We start from the raw sequence: 17,834 nt of genomic DNA on the forward strand, positions 1-17,834 counted from the left end.
TCCCTTGAATCAGAAATGATGATATAAATATTTTAAGAATGATTAAGAGTTGAAAAGGTTGTGCATTTTAAAATTCACTAAGCTCTGTGGTTGAATTAGCTATACCAGTTTAGCTTATTTTGCTACTCAAAGCACCTTGATTAACTATTTTTAATCATACTGTTTTCTGAAATGTGAAATTTTTTCAACATGGATACAAGTCATACATTTTCAGCTTCTGAAAACAAAACTGCTTTTCAAATACTGTAACTCTTTCCAAGTACTTGTGATCATCAGTTTTTAGCTCACTTGAGTTTTTCTGGTTTTCTGATCACATTTTGTTTGTCATCCATCTGTCCGCCTGTAAACTTTTCACATTTTTGTCTTCTTCACTAGAACCGCTGGGCAATTTCAACCAACCCTGCCACAAAGCATCTTCGGGGAAAGGGGATTCAAGTTTGTTCAAGTGAAGGGTCACACCCTCTTTCAAGGAAGGATAATCAAGAATTAGTGAAAATTTGGTGGTATCATTTTAAAAAAAGTCTAATATCAAGAACCACTGACTGGGCCCAAAAAGTTGAAACTTTCTTTACATAGACTTAGTGTAGCTTCAAATTTGTTAAAATTATGACCCACTGGGCTAGGGTGGGGCCACATATGGGGATCCAATGATTTACATAGAAAAATGCAGGGGATTTTTTCCATCATAAATCTTCTTCTCATGAACAGCAAGGGCATTATTGTCATCTGTTTTCACAAAAGGGACCTAGGGGACATTAAATCTCATTTGTCTGTTAGTCTGTCCGTTTGTCAGTCTGTCCGTCTGTCACAATAAATTTAACCTTGGTCATAACTTCTGAATAATAAGAGATAATGCTTTCATATTTCACATGTACATTACCTACAAGAACTTTCTAAACATACCATGATTTTTGAACCCATGACCTTGACCTTGAAGTTTGACCTACTTTTCAAAAAATTTAACATTATTTTAAATGATCATTTTGAAAGAGAAAAGATAGGGCGTTCATATTATACATGTATATTACCTGTGACAAGACCTTTCTAAATATATCATGACTTTTGACTCTGTGACATTGACCTTGAAGTTTAACCTACTTTTCAAAAATGTTATATTTCCTTATAACTTTTGATTGAGAAGAGATAGGACTTTTATATTTGACATGTACATTACCTGTAACAAGATGTTTCCAAACATGCTATGATTTTTTTACCCCTTGACCTTGATGTTTTACCTAATTTTCAAAAACTTTAACTTTGGTGATTACTTTTGAATGACATATGATAAGGCCCGCATATTTGAAACAATATGTCATAAATACTGGCATCCCATCCACTAGGACACGGAAAGCAGGGGACCACAATTCTTTGAATTTGCTTGTTAGTCATTTTGATATGGAAACATCCTCATATAGTGTAGATTCAAGTTTTTTATGCCCTGCCATGAATATGGCCGAGGCATATAGTGTTTGTCATGTCCGACTTCAATAAAACGTCATATGCTGATACATACTGATGTAAGCTTTTCAACTGCATCAAAATTTTTGACCTTGACTTTTCCTTTGACCTTGACCTTACTTTTCTTAAATTAGTGTCTAGATCAGTTTTGAATAAACAATTCAAGATATATTTATCAAACTTCATATGCTGATATATACTGCTGAGAGATATCAATTGCATAAACTTTTTTGACCTTGACTTTTCCTTTGACCTTGACCTCACTTTTTTAAATTAATGTTTATCTACGTTTTAAATAAACCATTTCTGATATTTTTATTGAACTTCTATGCTAATAGTAAATACATACTGATATAAGCTTTTCAACTGCATCAGCATTTTGACCTCAACCTTTCCTTTGACCTTGACCTCTCTTTTCTCAAATAAGTGTTAAGCTCAGTTTTAAATAAATCATTCAAGATATTTTTATCAAACCTAATATGCTGATATGTATTAGTGAGAGCTATACAACTGCATCAAAAACTTTTCACCTTGCACTTTCCTGTGACCTTGACCTCCCTTCTCTTTAATTTGTATTTTGCTTAGTTTTAAAGAAACAATCTAAGATATTTTTATGTAAGCATGCACTTATACATAATTTTGTGAGAATTTATCATCTATATCCATTTTTTTTTTTAGATTTTAGTTTCAATTTTAAAGAAACTGTTCAAGATATTCTCATCAAACTTCATACACTCATACAAATTTTCATGTTGCATTAGTAATATACATTCGGCGGGGCATTTATGTCCTATGGACATATTTCTAGTTTTCAAATCATGACCTCCGAGGATAGGGTCAGGCCACAATAAGGGATCAAAGTTTTATAGAGATTTAAAAGGAAAAAAAATCTTCAAAATTCTTCTTTTTAAGAACAACAAAAGCATGATTAATATGGAAACATTCCCAAGAAGTGTAGATTCAAGTTTGTACAAATCATGACCCCATGGGTTAGGGAGGGGCCATTTTTTTCCTGCCCCTATTTGCTATCCACATGGAAATGCAAATTTTAAAACCATTTTACACATCCACAGGACAAAATCAATCATCTTCCAAATGATCATGATTTAAGGCTAGTGCGTAAAATATAAGGGAAGTTCTGGGAACCAGGATGTTTAAACATGTTAAATATTTTTTTTAAAAAAAATTGACCCCCATTTGACCCCCAGGGGGAAAATAAGAATTCCGAAACCTTACTGCACATCTATAGGACACCACCAACCATCTCCCAAAAGATGATTAGGCTACTGTGTAAAATGTAAGAGGAGTTCTGGGAACCAGGGGCTTTTTGCATAAAAAACCTCATTTTTCGACCCCTATTTGACCCCATCGTGAAAATGAAAATTCCGAAACCTTACTGCACATCTACATGACACCACCAACCATCTCCCAAAAGACGATTATGCTACTGTGTAAAATGTAAGAGGAGTTCAGGGAACCAGGGGCTTTTTGCATAAAAAACCTCATTTTTCGACCCCCATTTGACCCCCAGGGTGAAAATGAAAATTCCGAAACCTTACTGCACATCTACAGGACAGCACTAACCATCTCCCAAAAGATGATTAGGCTACTGTGTAAAATGTAAGAGGAGTTCAGGGAACCAGGGGCTTTTTGCATAAAAAACGTCATTTTTCGGCCCCCATTTGACCCCCAGGGTGAAAATGAAAATTCCGAAACCTTACTGCACATCTGCAGGACAGCACTAACCATCTCCCAAAAGATGATTAGGCTACTGTGTAAAATGTAAGAGGAGTTCAGGGAACCAGGGGCTTTTTGCATAAAAAATGTCATTTTTCGACCCCCATTTGACCCCCAGGGTGAAAATGAAAATTCCGAAACTTTACTGCACATCTACATGACACCACCAAACATCCCCCAAAAGATGATTAGGCTACTGTGTAAAATGTAAGAGGAGTTTGAGAAATAAGAGTGTGACAGACGGATGGACGGACGGACAGACGGACGGACGGACGGACAGACATGAGTAACAACAATATACCCGAACTTTCTTTAGAAAGTGCGGGTATAAAAACCCAAAACAAACAAACAAAAAATACAAACAAAAACTTGGGAAGCGACCTCTGATTCTAAACTCCACTTTTAACTTGTTTTTAGAAATGGCCTGTCAATCTTGAGTGTGTTTATTTTCATAATACATGCAATTATTTAAGAAATTCAGAATATTTATTTCAAAATATAAGAGTGACCCACCATATGATGCTGAATTGACATTTCACCTTCTTTAATCTAAATTAAAACTATCCTTTAACTTAATCCATGGAGTTAATTTTATATATCGTGCATATAGCATATCTAAACTTCTTCAATAAATTACCAGATATACCAACAAGGTCACTTTAACTTTTAACCTACCTTTGGAAAATCAAATTTACCCTATCCCTTCCGAATTTAAGAATCCGTGTTGCTTGTTAAAAGAGCTGTTAGTAACCGTATCTTTTGCATTTAGTTGTCTTATTTACAAAAAGCAAAAAATCTTCAGTTGACCACAATATAATGTTATGGATTTATTTTAGATCAATTCAATGCGAACAGATATTGCATTATTTATTGAAAAAATGTAATACAGAAAAGTTGATTGAAGTAAATGTCTTTTATTTGATGCTATTCTTATTCAAACATCACATCCATACAGCTCCACTCTCATTCCTGGCTTGCCGTGGAAGGTTTTTGGTATAAACTTGATAAATCTCGCCCTGAACGGCGCCAGAAACGTGTGTTTGATCACCGAATTTACGCTACTGCTCCCACTGAAATCCTGAAGCAATTGAAAAAGAAATAGCAATTAAATTCGTTTGGAGTGTTCTTTTTTCCTCTCAGAATCAAACTCATACTCGTACATCTTTCAAAACTTCTTAAAGTATTTTATTTATTCCAGAACTTTTTGAAGAATAGACTTTTACAGAGAATCTATATTTACCATTACTGAGGTTCCGTTTTTGACGTCATAGAACGTATTTCCGTCCAAACTGTATTTGATTGTGTACGTCAAGATGTAGTAACTAGAGGATGCGTGGCCTTGGTTCGCCACAGCGTGTAGCTCCATTTCTCTTCCCAGGTCCACCTACATATAGAAACAAATGTCTCACGCCACTTAGGCCAACTTTAAGATAATGTTTGCTTGCCCTCTCCCGACTAGAGATTAAAAAAAATGGTAATTGGGTATCCCCCCCCCCCAGAAATTTTCAACATCATTGCTGAATTTTCAAAATCTGTTAAAATTGTAGGTATATATATATATATATATTCAATTTAAATAGTTGATGACGGGATGAGAAAATTCCAAGTATCGTTTCCTGGAGGTTAAAAAAAGTTTTTTGAGTCGAACCATTTTTAGCCAGTCGGTCGGAAGAGGGCTAACAAACATTTAAAGACTGCCTTAATTAGATAACACACTGTGCAAAAATTATTAATAGAATTTCAAATTACCTGCAACCACGAGTTTGTATTTTGTCCCACCCATCCTTGTGGAGCGTGAAGTCGACCGTCTACTCCGGCGCTATCATCGTAACAATAATGACAAGACATCTGAGCGTCTGGAATTCTCTTCCTATTCTGATCAATTCCGACAGGTGAAGAGGCACAGTCTAAAGAATCATAGGATTTGTATAAGTATTGTCGTTTACTGATTTTTATTTGGAAATTAAAATAAGTACACGACTATAGTCGTGCGCTTATTTTAATTTCCAAATAAAAATCAGTAAACGACAGTATGTTGCATTGAAGAGATTATAATGACATTGAAATTAAGCAATCTTGATACAAGTGTTAGGATAATATGAAGTTGTTACTTAGATGGCATGTTTTCCCGCCATACGGTTTCACGCATGCACATACGAAATCTTCAATATCGTCACTGCAAGTTCCACCATGTAGACATGGTGAGCTTAAACATTGGTCTCTTTCTGCAAGTTACATAAGAATAACGCAGGTTATAATATACAAGAAAAAGTCAAGAACTGCTCTCAAACTATTTGAAATAGAAAATTAATAACTACTTGTGTAATTTACAGACTAAAAAGCTTTAATAATATACTTTTCACGCTGACTATTACATGTAAAAGTATACAAAGATCACGGTATCGATAAATACAAAGTTGAAACATGGTGGGTTGGGGAAAAAATAAAATCAAAACAATAAATTCATGTAAACATCACCTCTGGTATCAATTGAAAATATCTGGTCAGCATATTTTCCATGTTTATCTGTAACTCGGATTCCAAATTCATACGTTGCATCGACGTCAGGGATGCGTCCAGTTATTGCGCCAGTAAGTTTGTTCAAATGAACGCCAGGTGGCAGTGCGCCGGATACTTTTTCATATGTAACGGCTCCTTTTTCAGGATCCTGTATAATAAGGTTATTATCAAGTTTTGAAAGTGTAGAAATCAGTACATTAACAGAATTCATATACTTGCAGTATGACACACCTGAGCTGAAACGCTGAGAGACACCGTTTTCCCTCCCAGGAAAGTTCCCAGAGTTCCATGCGGTGATTTTTCACTCCAAACAGGCGGAAGGCTATTGACAAGCTTAAAGCAAATTTTAAAAGAAACACATGAGATTTTTAAATGTTAAAAAGTGGCGTATTCGTCTATTTCGGTGCCGTGACCAGGATCATACCTCAAAGAGTTTAAGCATATCTGTTTGTCCGATGAAAACTGTTCCATTGCCTTGTGGAATCATTATAATGTCTCCCCCATTTGGACCAGCCTTTTGTAGAAAAAAAAATCTTGGCCAACGAAAAAAGCCATAAGAAATGCACAAAAACAACTCGATAATGATGATGTTTTAAACAATTAATTCCCCAATAACCAATGATCAGTAAAAATGTTTCAACAATTAAAAAATATTGTTTTGTAGAACTGAAAAAAAAAGTTCACCTTAATAGAAAGGTTTCCACCTTGCTCAGCCGTAAAAAATACATCTGGATAGTGAATATCAAAGAAACTGAAATAAATTTTATAATTTAATTTTGAAGCAGATACCTTATATATATTCAAAATACCATGTATTAATTTGAAAATGAAAAGCATTTACCTTGCAGCACAAATATTAAATCTGGCAATAAAAATGACAGTAAATGCGACAACTAACTTGGACATCTTGGTTTGTCTTTCTTCTTCAGGCGATTCCTAGTGTATCTCTGTGCCAGATATTAATCATTAAAACCTAACTAGTAACCAAGGATTGCAACCGTGTGTACAGTTTTCCTAAAATGAATCTAAGCTAACTGTGTTTTGTTGACTATTCTACAAAAGGTATGAAATTAATTCCACTCTTAATTAAATTGATAAATATGAACGAGTCATCACTTATAATTACTATTGCTCTAGTTTGTAAGAAACATAAAAATCTCCGGAAAAGAGATGGAAAAATAAAGAAATAAAGCTGTTTAAAAAGAAAAAAAATATGCAAGAAAAATGTTTTTCATGTCTAACTGAATTTATACTTTTGAAACAGTACACCATGTTATGGATGTTAGCTTTGGGAACTGCCTGGTCTTTGCAGATTGTTTCATCAGCTTCGTCTTCATTCGAGTAAGTCAAGCAAAAGTGATAGAATCATTATCAATTTAGTGAGTAGTTCAGTCAATAAAAAACTAGAAGAATAGTTTTTACTGCTAAATATCCTTTCAGTGCGCTAGTTGTACATAGACCACACGTGGACGTTGTTGCCGAACAGAATGGAAACCTCACCCTTAAGGTACGCTGCTGTTTTGCATCATGAAATAGGCAGACTATCAATGGTGCGAGATAAATTATAATTAATTCAATGAATTTAACATTTTATTGACAATCTAGTCTGGCTACAATGGAGATATCAGACTCGTACCAGGGGCCAACGAAACCGGAAGTGTATATTTTGACGGAGAGGACCTTCTCCATATCATTCAGGTATACTTCATTATTGTTTCCTAGATAATGATTTGAAAACTAAAGAATAGAACACGTCACATGGAATGATTAAAAGTAGATGCAAAATCAAAATATATATAATCATGTAATAACAGCGATTTCTTTTTACCCTGTTGTCTTAACTAGCACCCTGAGTGCAGCGGTTTATTGTTTGCGAATACCTGTACGACATTTTGGCTTCGTGCTCATAACTCTTTGTGCCTTTCGGATGAGTCTTTGGCAAAACATCCAAAACAGGGCATCTTGAAAGAATATATGATCATTTAAGATTAGAATCTCTACTCTGCTTCTTCCCATTTTTTTTTAAATAATTGAAATGCAAAACATTATGTTGAAAATTAAATTAGTTATAAATTAACAGTCATGACATTTATTTACAGCTTATCGTAAGTCTGCCGCCGGTATGGGATGACCATTCTCCTTTCGGCTATGTAGGAGAATTCCATAGTGGTGAAAGGGTTAATATTCAACTGAAGGCAAAGGTGAGCAATTTGGAGTTTTAAAATTTTCTGTTATAGTCTTTCATTTTCTTAAAGAATGTCTTCTTAAGTCACTTTGTGGCGATACATGGTTACTGTGATAAATGGTTACTAAGTGTGATATTCGATCCTGACAATACATGTAGCAAAACTTCTACTTTGATAGAGATTCTATCTAGAGAAATATAATATACTAAAAGTACACGAAATGTTTCGCAAGTGGATTTTGAGAAGAAAATGTAATATTGTTTTTAATTTAAGTTTCTAATTTCTCCAACGTAGCATGATAGGTACACTATATCTAGTAATTGAAATATTTCTTAGGATCCAGAAGGAACAGCGATAACATATCAGCTTATAGGTGGGGAACTACCACCCGGAATCAGACTGGACCAAGTGAGGGGCATCCTTAAGGGACTTGCCCCCAATACAGAGGAACTCTTCACCTTCACCATTAGAGCATTTGATGAACATGGAAAACACGCTGACAACGTTTTTAAAATGTTAATTCGAGGTAAATTGTTTACTAGATATCAAAGCTCTCGGAGACACGTTGAAACTTTGAATGATTTTAAATTCGTTTTATTTTGAACAGGGGCTAATAAATGTGACTCCAATCCTTGTGTTCATGAAGGACGTTGCGAGGAAGTAAACGGAAGTTACGTATGTCGTTGCCCACATCCTTACGGCGGAAGGACTTGCAATTTGGGTAGGGCACTATTGTCATATCACATCGTGCTGTATTTACGTAATACTTATAATTTATTTATCATAATCAGAAAGCATGTACATGTATTTAAAGAAACAACCCAAAGGGCAAGTCTTAGATACCTTGAACTTACAAAATACACGTATTCATTGGCATTCTTACCTATAAGATATTTTCTTGATACTTGGAGAATTAGCTGTAAAATATGACAGTAAAAGTATAAATAATACAGATTGTAGGAGTAACAGCCTTGGAGTCAGACAGAGTAAACGCTGGATCCCTGATGCCCAGATGACGGCTTACAAAACGCAAAGTAGCGAATACGCTTATCATGGCAGACAGGATTATGGCGGTTACTGGCGAGGCAAAGATGGAACGTCCTGGCTACAGGTGGACTTAGGTATTGTACCAAAATATTAAAAAAAAAACGTAAATTATTTTTTCTTTGGGTGTGCATTACAACTGTACAAATCTTTTTATTTTTTTTTTAGGCCTTTAAGATGCCAATTTTCTAGTATAGAATGTACATGTCTATATCTCATATTAAAATGCTGGACGTTTTGAAAAGCCTCTTTCAAAAAGATATATGATAAATATAGTCAAATGTAGAAGATTGTCATTGGATATGGTAAAACGGCTTAAATTCAATGTTATGGCCCTTAAGAGTGATTCATTCAAGATTTATGTAGAACATTAAATGTCTTAGAAAATTATCCGTTGAACGTCAACAAAGACCAAAGTACGTGTATATCTCATCTCTATAAATGCCTTTTTAAGGTACGTTCAACTTTATATTCTAAAAGTTGCATACAAGAGCTCAGATCTAAATCTTCATACCTTTTCTCTTTAACCTTCCAATGCCCATGAACCGGTCACGGTGGCCTAGTGGTAAGGCGCTCGCTTCGATCGGCAGGCCCGGGTTCGATTCTCGATTTTAAAAACCGAGGTCCCGTGTCACAGTAGGCGTTGGCACGATAAAGAACCCTCACTGCTCAATGGCCCTGAGTGCCGAGTATAGGTCTAAATTTGAAGCCCTTCACTGGTATCTGGAATGGGATATTAAACAACAATCAATCAATCAAATGCCCTTGAATTGGAATCATTTCAGTTCTTTCAGAAGCAACTTTCAAGTCAAAATGCCTCAAAACTTTCATATTCAATGGAAAATCATATGCAAATCATAAACTTTATATGAGTATACATTCAAGGTTAATGTTTAATCCTTTAAGAGATTTTATTAATTTCATAGGTAATGTCACTCGTATATACGCGACGGTTATGCAGTATTATGGAAGTCGCCAGTACACAAGTTCTTACAGCCTTCAGTATAGCACTGACGGAAACAACTTTCATAACTATACTGTGGGAGGCCACCTATCGGTTAGTGTTTTCTTTCTTAATGCTTCATTTTAAAAAAATAAATCTTCATTTTCAAAGATAAATTTATGATATTTTACCCTTACGTGAATACACTGTATGTATAAAATTGTAAAATGATTTTCTTTTCGAATGCATTTTAGACGTTTTCGGCTGGTGCCAGCACCTACACTCGACCCCTTCCAGAGCCTCTAGACGCCCGATTTATCCGTTTCATTCCGCATGGATGGTATTCCTCATATGGACCGTATATGAGAGTGGACATTCTTGGTTGTCATTATTACACTCTTTAATCAATAAAAGACAATCAAAAAAATTGTTTCGTTAATGAAATGGACATTGATTTCCTCACTTTCATACACTGAGTACTTGTTTCTATGGTAGTTGTATTCACTACAAAATTAAGATTTTTTTCAATGTTTTTTTTAATATGACAATTAATTGTCATTTACAAATGTCAATTAAAAAAAATTAAAAATTTTATAGAAAGTTGTCAGTCTTTTCTGTCTATCTGTCAAAAATTTCGGACCCTTTATTGGAATGGATTCCAACTGTTGTTATGCTTTTGACCATGATCTACATATATAACTAACGCATGGTCATACATCTTAAGTTGACGGTCATGAGGGCAATGGGATTTTGGCATCAATATACATTTTTTAAAGTCTCCAACTTTTTAACCTTTGATTTCTACGATACATACAAAAAAAATCTCAATAACTCCGATTTCCCATGGAGAATAAAAAATGCAAAAAGCATGGAAGGTTTTTTGAGACAATAAACGATAATTGAAAAAAAAATACACAAATATAACCAAACAAATATCAACAAATACAAAAATATCATACTCTCCTCTATGATTATTAAGTTTTTGAAAAACCATTTGTGCCATCTTCGAACCATTAATATAAGATTAAATACCGGTACAAGATAATTGTAAAACAAACATAAAGCCCGTTCTTGTTTAATTTAGTAGATGCTTTTGTTAATTTGTTTCAGTCTTTATTATAATCACGTTCCAAAGAAATGTTGAATGTTGGAATAAGATGTTACATACACTTTTACCTCAATGTCTTGGAAGATTGATATAGGAAAAAAAAACAACAACCTTAAAGGGGTCGAATTTAGATTATTCCGAAATAAATAAACAAACAAACGATTTTCGTTTTCTTAAGAGCACTTGTTTTTGTCTGGTGAGAAAGAATTCAAATCAGGCTTTCAATCTGCAACTTATTGTCGTCTAAGAATTTTATATGAAAATGCGCATGACATAATTTTTATTACGACCACAATCGTACTTGTTGAGTTGGCGTTGTCCTCTGTTTTGTTTACCGATACAATTAGCACTCATTTATTCTGGGCAGATCTGAGTTCTTGTAAATCTTTGTTGAATTTATTTTGAAACTATAATATTAATAGCGTATAGGTTAATGGATACATAAATTGGTTGCTTTGGGAAAAAGGCATGAAGAACAAATGAGGATATTACGTGATTCAAAGATGGCGGAATTCAAAATTCAATATGGTGCGTGACTGGGTTTTAAGTTTATTTTTCCTTTGGAATATTTTCATCCACCATCAAGCGACCGCACAAAATCACGAACAGTAAGTATTTTTTATGTAATATGTAATAATACAGAGAACGCAATACTTCTCAGTAATATACCTATCAAATAATATTAATTTTACAGTGCATAATTTATAACTTTATATTGTAAACATTAAACCCTATCAAAGTCTGGTGTCATTACAGATAAGTATAACAATTAAAACTGTGTTTTGCCTTAAATTCCTTAAAATTTGTTATATCAAAATATACTGTAATATAGGCCCTATAAATAGGATATACCTGTATGTCATATACCTGCTGTATAAACCCGTATACGTAAATATTTTAAATCTGTCATTTAATCAAATTTGAATCAGCTTCCAATAGATAATTCCAATCTCTATCGAGTTTATTTTCAAAATGGTATAACTGTGAAACCAGAGTAGTTCCGCAATTCGTTTTTTTTTTTTTTTTTTTTTTTTTTTATCAGCATGTACATTATTAATGACCGAGTTTTATTTAAGAGTTTTGCAGATTCACTTTCCGAGTGTTACGATCGCAGCCCAGAAGAATGGTTACCTATCGGCATCTGTAAGTCAAGTTTAGACTTCTCATTTAAAAGTTAATTAAAATATCGATTTTCCGGAAGCATAAAACATTTACTTTATGTAAATTTTAATTTCTGATAATAAAACAGAGCATGGCGTACGTTTTATTTAGACAGAAGATGGCGGAAACATTCATATTAACTCCGGAGGAAACACAACTGGTGTTTATTTTGAAAATGTGAACTTGTTCAGAATTATCCAAGTAAGAGCTAAAACATCCCATGGATGAACTTCTTTACATATAATTAAGGATGAAGAATACTAAGCCATCTTACTCTACATCTGAAATTAACAGAATGTAATATTAAGTTATACAGACTAAATAATCTGTCTTTTTGCTATGAGACAGTATACATATGTATATATAGTTTTATGGAAAATTTCAGCATCATGTTTATTTTTCACTCATCAATATTTCTGCTTTAAGTATCATTATACCAATATTCCTTAATGTATATCACAATTGCACCTGTCTGTCTTAATCAAGATTGCCTTGAGTCTTCCTCCTGTGTGGATAAACCATACGGACATTGGATACTCTGGAAGATTTGAGGGCGGAAAACATTTTGAAATTCCCTTAAAATTAATGGTAAGTCCCAACTTCTTTAAAGACTCTTAAAGTATCCTCCTCACTGAAAACTTGCCTTACCTTATTTAACGTTTCTGTCAAAATAATTTATTCATATTTTTTCCTACGTCACATAATATATTTCACAGGTACCTCCACAACTTTTTTTTAATGGCAGGCATATCAGTGTGACTGTCAAAGATCTGGTGTTCTATAATAGTTTTTTTCCCCCTAATCTCTTCTGCTGTGTATTTTTTGCTTTCCGTCGTTTACTTTTCCATTTTCAATGTTATTATAATATTTTTGTATTCCTCCTTAAAAAATAAAATAAATCAATAGAATAAATATATAGCTCAGTCGCCTTGGCTTCGTACTTATAAAAGATAACAAAGAACCATAAAATACTTTTTACAGGTACCTGGATCCGGAAATCTGACTTTTGAAATTGTTGCTGGATCACTTCCACCTGGAGTGTTCCTTGATTCAGGAAACCGCCGGGTATCCGGTATTGTACCAGATCACGATGCTGAGTACACCTTCACTGTAAGAGCTAAAACCGAATATGGAAAGTTTGCAGATGCCATTTTCCGATTTGATTCCTACGGTAAACGCCTGGAGATCTATAAATCGTTATAAATTGATACTTGTTTTTGAAGCATACAACTGGTGATACTCTTACAGAATATTCTGATGGATAATTTTTCTGTTTTAGAATCGGACCAATGTCAAGAAGACCCATGTCACAATAATGGTTTCTGTAACGATACACGTGAAGGCATAGGCTACACGTGCATATGTAATGGGCAATATGGAGGACTTCAATGTGATACAGGTTATAATGTACTCTCTCAAACCATTGTTAATATACACATGTATCAAAGTCAACAATAATGATCAACAAGAGGTTTATAGCCTACATCAAATTTTGAGCAAAGACTTACACGAGTTTATACTAACTTTTCAAATATCCCACCATTGTTTTGAACTGAATCATGATATATGCTTAGCTTATGTTAATATGTTTTACGGTATGACCATTGTGGCGAGCGCAGTTGTACCATCAAAAACCTACATAATTATGTATACATGTACACAGCTTACACTTGCAACGTTGATGGATCCGCCTCTTCAAACTTCAAGAGACACAGTCTAGACTGTGACGTCACATGAAGTCGGAATTTACGGAGACAGCCGAACGTCTGGTTGAACGAGACTAGAGGGTCTTGTGCAATCATAAATAAAATACGTTGTAGAGTAGATGCAATTATTTTTTTGTTTCTTTTAAGCTCTCTGCAAAGAAATAAAAATAAACGTATCTCTTGGTAAGGAACAATTATCCTTGGTCTTTTGTATGTTTTGTAATAATTTCGCATGGAACCCTGGTAGCGAAGGAATTCTGGGAATGTTGCACCAGAAAATTTGCTTGACGTGTGTACAGATTTCGTTCCGAATTTCCTCTGTTCTTACACGTTAGTCTATTGAGCTCGCTGCGCTCACTATGGATATGAAGAGTCCATAATGATAATATAATTCTGGTAATTTATCCTAGATTGTAGATTAAACAGTCTAGAAATTAGAAACATAAATGTAATACCGGATGCTCAGCTATCAGCATACTTATCACGAAATCAGTCAATGGCTACGGAGGCAAGATTTGATAACGAGGCTTCATCCGGGTGGTGTGGAGAAAACGCAAACTCTTGGATACAAGTAGATTTGGGTAGGTCATTGACTTTAAAAGGCTTTGTTGACAAAATAAATCCATGATTACATGATGATGTTATAAAAATAGTTTTGAAACATGTATTATATACTATACTCATTACAGGTGATAAGGGGAGAATATTTGCTGTGACCACTAAGTCTGGGGACAGTAACCGATTGCTGCAATCTTTCACTCTGTCTTGTAGTACCGATGGTACCAGATTCTCAGACATTCTGGATACTAACAATACAATAGCTTACGTAGGTTGTTATACAAAATAATTTTTTTGGAAAGTGGCGCATGACAACCAGATACTTACTAGTTAGATGTATGTATCCTTCTAACGAAAAGCAAACGAATTTAAACTTCAGCTCGCTGTTGGCAAACAGATCTTGCTGAGAGGTTATTTTTTTGCAAGGTCAATGTCACATGGTGATGAATTCAAAAGTATGTCGCACGTTGTGTCGGATGTACAATGTAGGTTGTATTGAAAAACATTCATTGAAATATTCTGCAGTCCAAAATATGACAGTGTTTCACATTTTTTTTTTAGAATGTTTCAAAATATTAGGTCAATGTCTCACTATTAAGATCCGATTAACACGGCAAAGGGTAAAGGTGGAAAAGAGAAAACAAAAGTAAAATTGATTCTTTTTACTTCAGGAATTTTCCAGTGGTATTGGGGCATTAACGCAGCCCCTTCCTGACCCGGCCACGTGTCGGTTTGTGAGACTTCATCCCAAGTCCTACAAAGGTCATCCGTGTCTGATGTTTGAACTTCATGGTTGTGTTCCTTAAAGTAAACTAGTAATCTGCACGTGACTCATTCTTTAAAATAATTTAACGAATAAATCTTTTAAAACATTACATTGTATATTGTTTATTCTTCCTTCTGAATCAATGCGTTAAAACGATTGTCTGTTGGCAACCTTTCACTAATAAATGCGTAAATCCGACTTCTCTCTTGTCCTCATACGATTGCATGCAAGCATTGTTCTCTTCTTTTGATGAATATACATACCTTTTACATTTATCAATCTTTTAAGTCTAAAATTTTTTTCATCGAAATACTTTTGCTGAATACTGTTTAATTTTACACAGGACTTGAAAGGACAATATTGTAACTGGGGTATTGAGAGCCCCCTCCCGTTTTTGAAAATAGTTTTTCGCTGTAGTTTTAAAATAAAAATTTTCAACATTCATTTAAAGGCTGCTTGCCCCCTGAACCATTTCTTGGTGCAGTAAGTCGAACTATTGTAAATCAATTCTAGCTCTGGAAAAAATAATAAACGAAAAGAAAAAAGATTGTAACATCTCCCCCCCCCCCCCCCCCCAAGAAATATGATTTCGAGTTTGGGCAGTTAAGGTATTTCTTAATTCATATTTTTTTTCCTTGTCAAAATTTTTAGAACCTCTACCCTCTCCACTTTTTGAAAAACGTTGCCACTATGGGCCTTTTTCACTCTTTTAAAGATTGATAGACATTTTTAAATAAAAAGCTACGTTTAAAAGTAGGCTATGTGTAATTTAAGAAAAATAATTTTGTGGCCTTCCTTCAGATTTCTATTTTTTTCTATCCCAGTAGCGTTACATGTTCGTACAATGATTTAGCGCTATAACTTGAAACTTGGGAATCGAAGGGTTTGATGCAGTAGTGGCTCATTTTTGCCTTGGTATCCCCAGTTTCTCGATGGCCAAGTCGTTTAGGAGGATAGGATTAAGGAAAATCTTTGGAAAGCCATGGAAGAAGTAAGTTAGCACTTTAATTAAAACTTCTTGGCTGCTGTGAAATAAAGACAAAAGGAACGCTAGGGTTTTAGCTACCTTCTGGTAAAATTACAAATACATGTATGTAGTGTAGTTTTTAAGAATTGCTTAGTTACTTAATACGACGACTTTATTTAAAGCGACAGTACGGCTGCAAAATGTGTGCTTTTTCATTCAAATTTACCCAATATATCATTAAGAAATAAGGAATAAAGTTGATGTAAGCAGTTTGAGAAACAGAAATATTCTCTCCTCATACAAAATAAACGTAATTAGAATCTGCCGGAAAATCAAGGGTCGTACGAACTGGAGCAATCTTAGATCTGTTTAATTATTTGTACCACGTGAATTCTAAAACGGCACGTGCCTACAGTGTAGAGTTTACAATGTATAATGAATATGAGGTAAAAACAATTTTCAAACGCAAACTATCATAACTTTCTAATAAAATAATCTAAAATGATAATCGTAAAGATTTTAGTCTGCTTTCAGACGAATTTAACAGAATTAAAAGTACAAATGTTGACGTTTTGTGTATTGGGGTCTGAGAAAGGAAGAAACCACCAAATTATACGTTATCGCGGCAAATGTCAAACAAAATATTTTTCTGCACAGTTAAAAAAAATTAGCATTTCAAATGGCAACAATGATTATAAGTCAAAGGCGTATTTTTATGTAGAGTTTACACTAATTTTTTTTCTTTGAAAACTAATTTTTTTTCGTTTGAAAACGATGGAAAAATGAGAAATAACAAGTACCCACAAACCTGTCGAGTTGAACCTTCGCGAGCCCTGCGTGAGTGTCGCCGAGTTCCCGTTCCTTCCTTATCCAACGATCATATTAATCCCCAAACTAAATTTTATTCAGGAAAGTTGCTTTTTAAGCTCTATTTTCAGTTTCTTTTTCTTTTTGGTCGACTTTGTCAATGTAGCAGGCCAACCGGGCTTCCCTCTCTTACCATGCTGTTTTGTTTATAAAAAATACGCATGCGTGCATAGCATGGAATGTGGAACCCCGAACACGTTGCGATGTATATATTTATGTCCCATAAATAACTATTAATTTTAATGAAATAATCAAAATTATTTAATTGTGAAAGTTGTAATTTTCTGAAAGTTTATACATTTATGAGTAGTAAAAAAATTCCAAATCTTGTCGGAAAATTTTATCAAGTCAGTTTTTTGGTGAGATGTGCCGTACTGTCACTTTTCACTTTTGAAACTAAATGAAGCAATTTTTTATTCAGGTTTAAAAATAGCTGAGGAAAAAAGTTACACTCCACTTTTTATTCCGTGACATTACGGAAACCAAAGAGATGACATTTCAGGCTTTCGGGAAAGCAAAACTTGTAATTATTACGTTTTTTCTTTACAAGCGACATTTTTCTGATTAAAAGAAAATAAATCCTGCAACGCCCGAGAGTTATCATTCTTCACTACTGCATTATTTAAATGACAACACATGGGACCGCATTCATTCAGTTGTATTAATTTTATAACCGTATTATCCTCTTTTCAGTGCATTACATTTTCCAGTTTGAACAGATTTTATGCTTCTTTTTAAAAATCTTCAGTATTTTATTTTATTTTTCAAATATAATTTTTATTTAGCATCAAATTTTAAAACAAATAATCAGTA

The 17,834-nt window shown here is 34.1% G+C and overlaps 3 protein-coding genes across 3 annotated transcripts; 2 read left to right on the forward strand and 1 right to left on the reverse strand.

Annotated features, from left to right (window-relative positions):
- Positions 1-4,126: 4,126 nt before the first annotated feature.
- LOC133185732 (EGF-like repeat and discoidin I-like domain-containing protein 3) lies at positions 4,127-6,621 on the reverse strand. Its single transcript, XM_061321031.1, has 9 exons — positions 6,557-6,621; positions 6,400-6,466; positions 6,140-6,229; positions 5,947-6,048; positions 5,674-5,863; positions 5,307-5,420; positions 4,945-5,102; positions 4,436-4,579; positions 4,127-4,273 (listed from the first exon to the last, which is right to left on the reverse strand). Exons 1-9 carry the CDS (start codon positions 6,619-6,621, stop codon positions 4,130-4,132), a joined length of 1,074 nt encoding a protein of 357 aa, XP_061177015.1. The 3' UTR covers positions 4,127-4,129.
- Positions 6,622-6,985: 364 nt separating this feature from the next.
- LOC133185733 (uncharacterized) lies at positions 6,986-10,348 on the forward strand. Its single transcript, XM_061321033.1, has 9 exons — positions 6,986-7,056; positions 7,156-7,222; positions 7,321-7,413; positions 7,815-7,916; positions 8,238-8,427; positions 8,509-8,622; positions 8,855-9,022; positions 9,872-10,002; positions 10,143-10,348. Exons 1-9 carry the CDS (start codon positions 6,986-6,988, stop codon positions 10,290-10,292), a joined length of 1,086 nt encoding a protein of 361 aa, XP_061177017.1. The 3' UTR covers positions 10,293-10,348.
- Positions 10,349-11,338: 990 nt separating this feature from the next.
- On the forward strand, positions 11,339-15,296 carry LOC133185845 (uncharacterized). Its single transcript, XM_061321136.1, has 9 exons — positions 11,339-11,604; positions 12,073-12,139; positions 12,269-12,358; positions 12,644-12,745; positions 13,139-13,328; positions 13,437-13,556; positions 14,274-14,444; positions 14,553-14,689; positions 15,093-15,296. Exons 1-9 carry the CDS (start codon positions 11,522-11,524, stop codon positions 15,225-15,227), a joined length of 1,095 nt encoding a protein of 364 aa, XP_061177120.1. The 5' UTR covers positions 11,339-11,521; the 3' UTR covers positions 15,228-15,296.
- The last annotated feature ends 2,538 nt before the right edge of the window (positions 15,297-17,834 follow it).

The sequence above is a fragment of the Saccostrea echinata genome, unplaced genomic scaffold, assembly GCF_033153115.1.
Source record: "Saccostrea echinata isolate AGI-Se365-2 ecotype Australia unplaced genomic scaffold, CSIRO_AGI_Sech_v1 ptg000012l, whole genome shotgun sequence".
Lineage (NCBI taxonomy): Eukaryota > Metazoa > Mollusca > Bivalvia > Ostreida > Ostreidae > Saccostrea > Saccostrea echinata.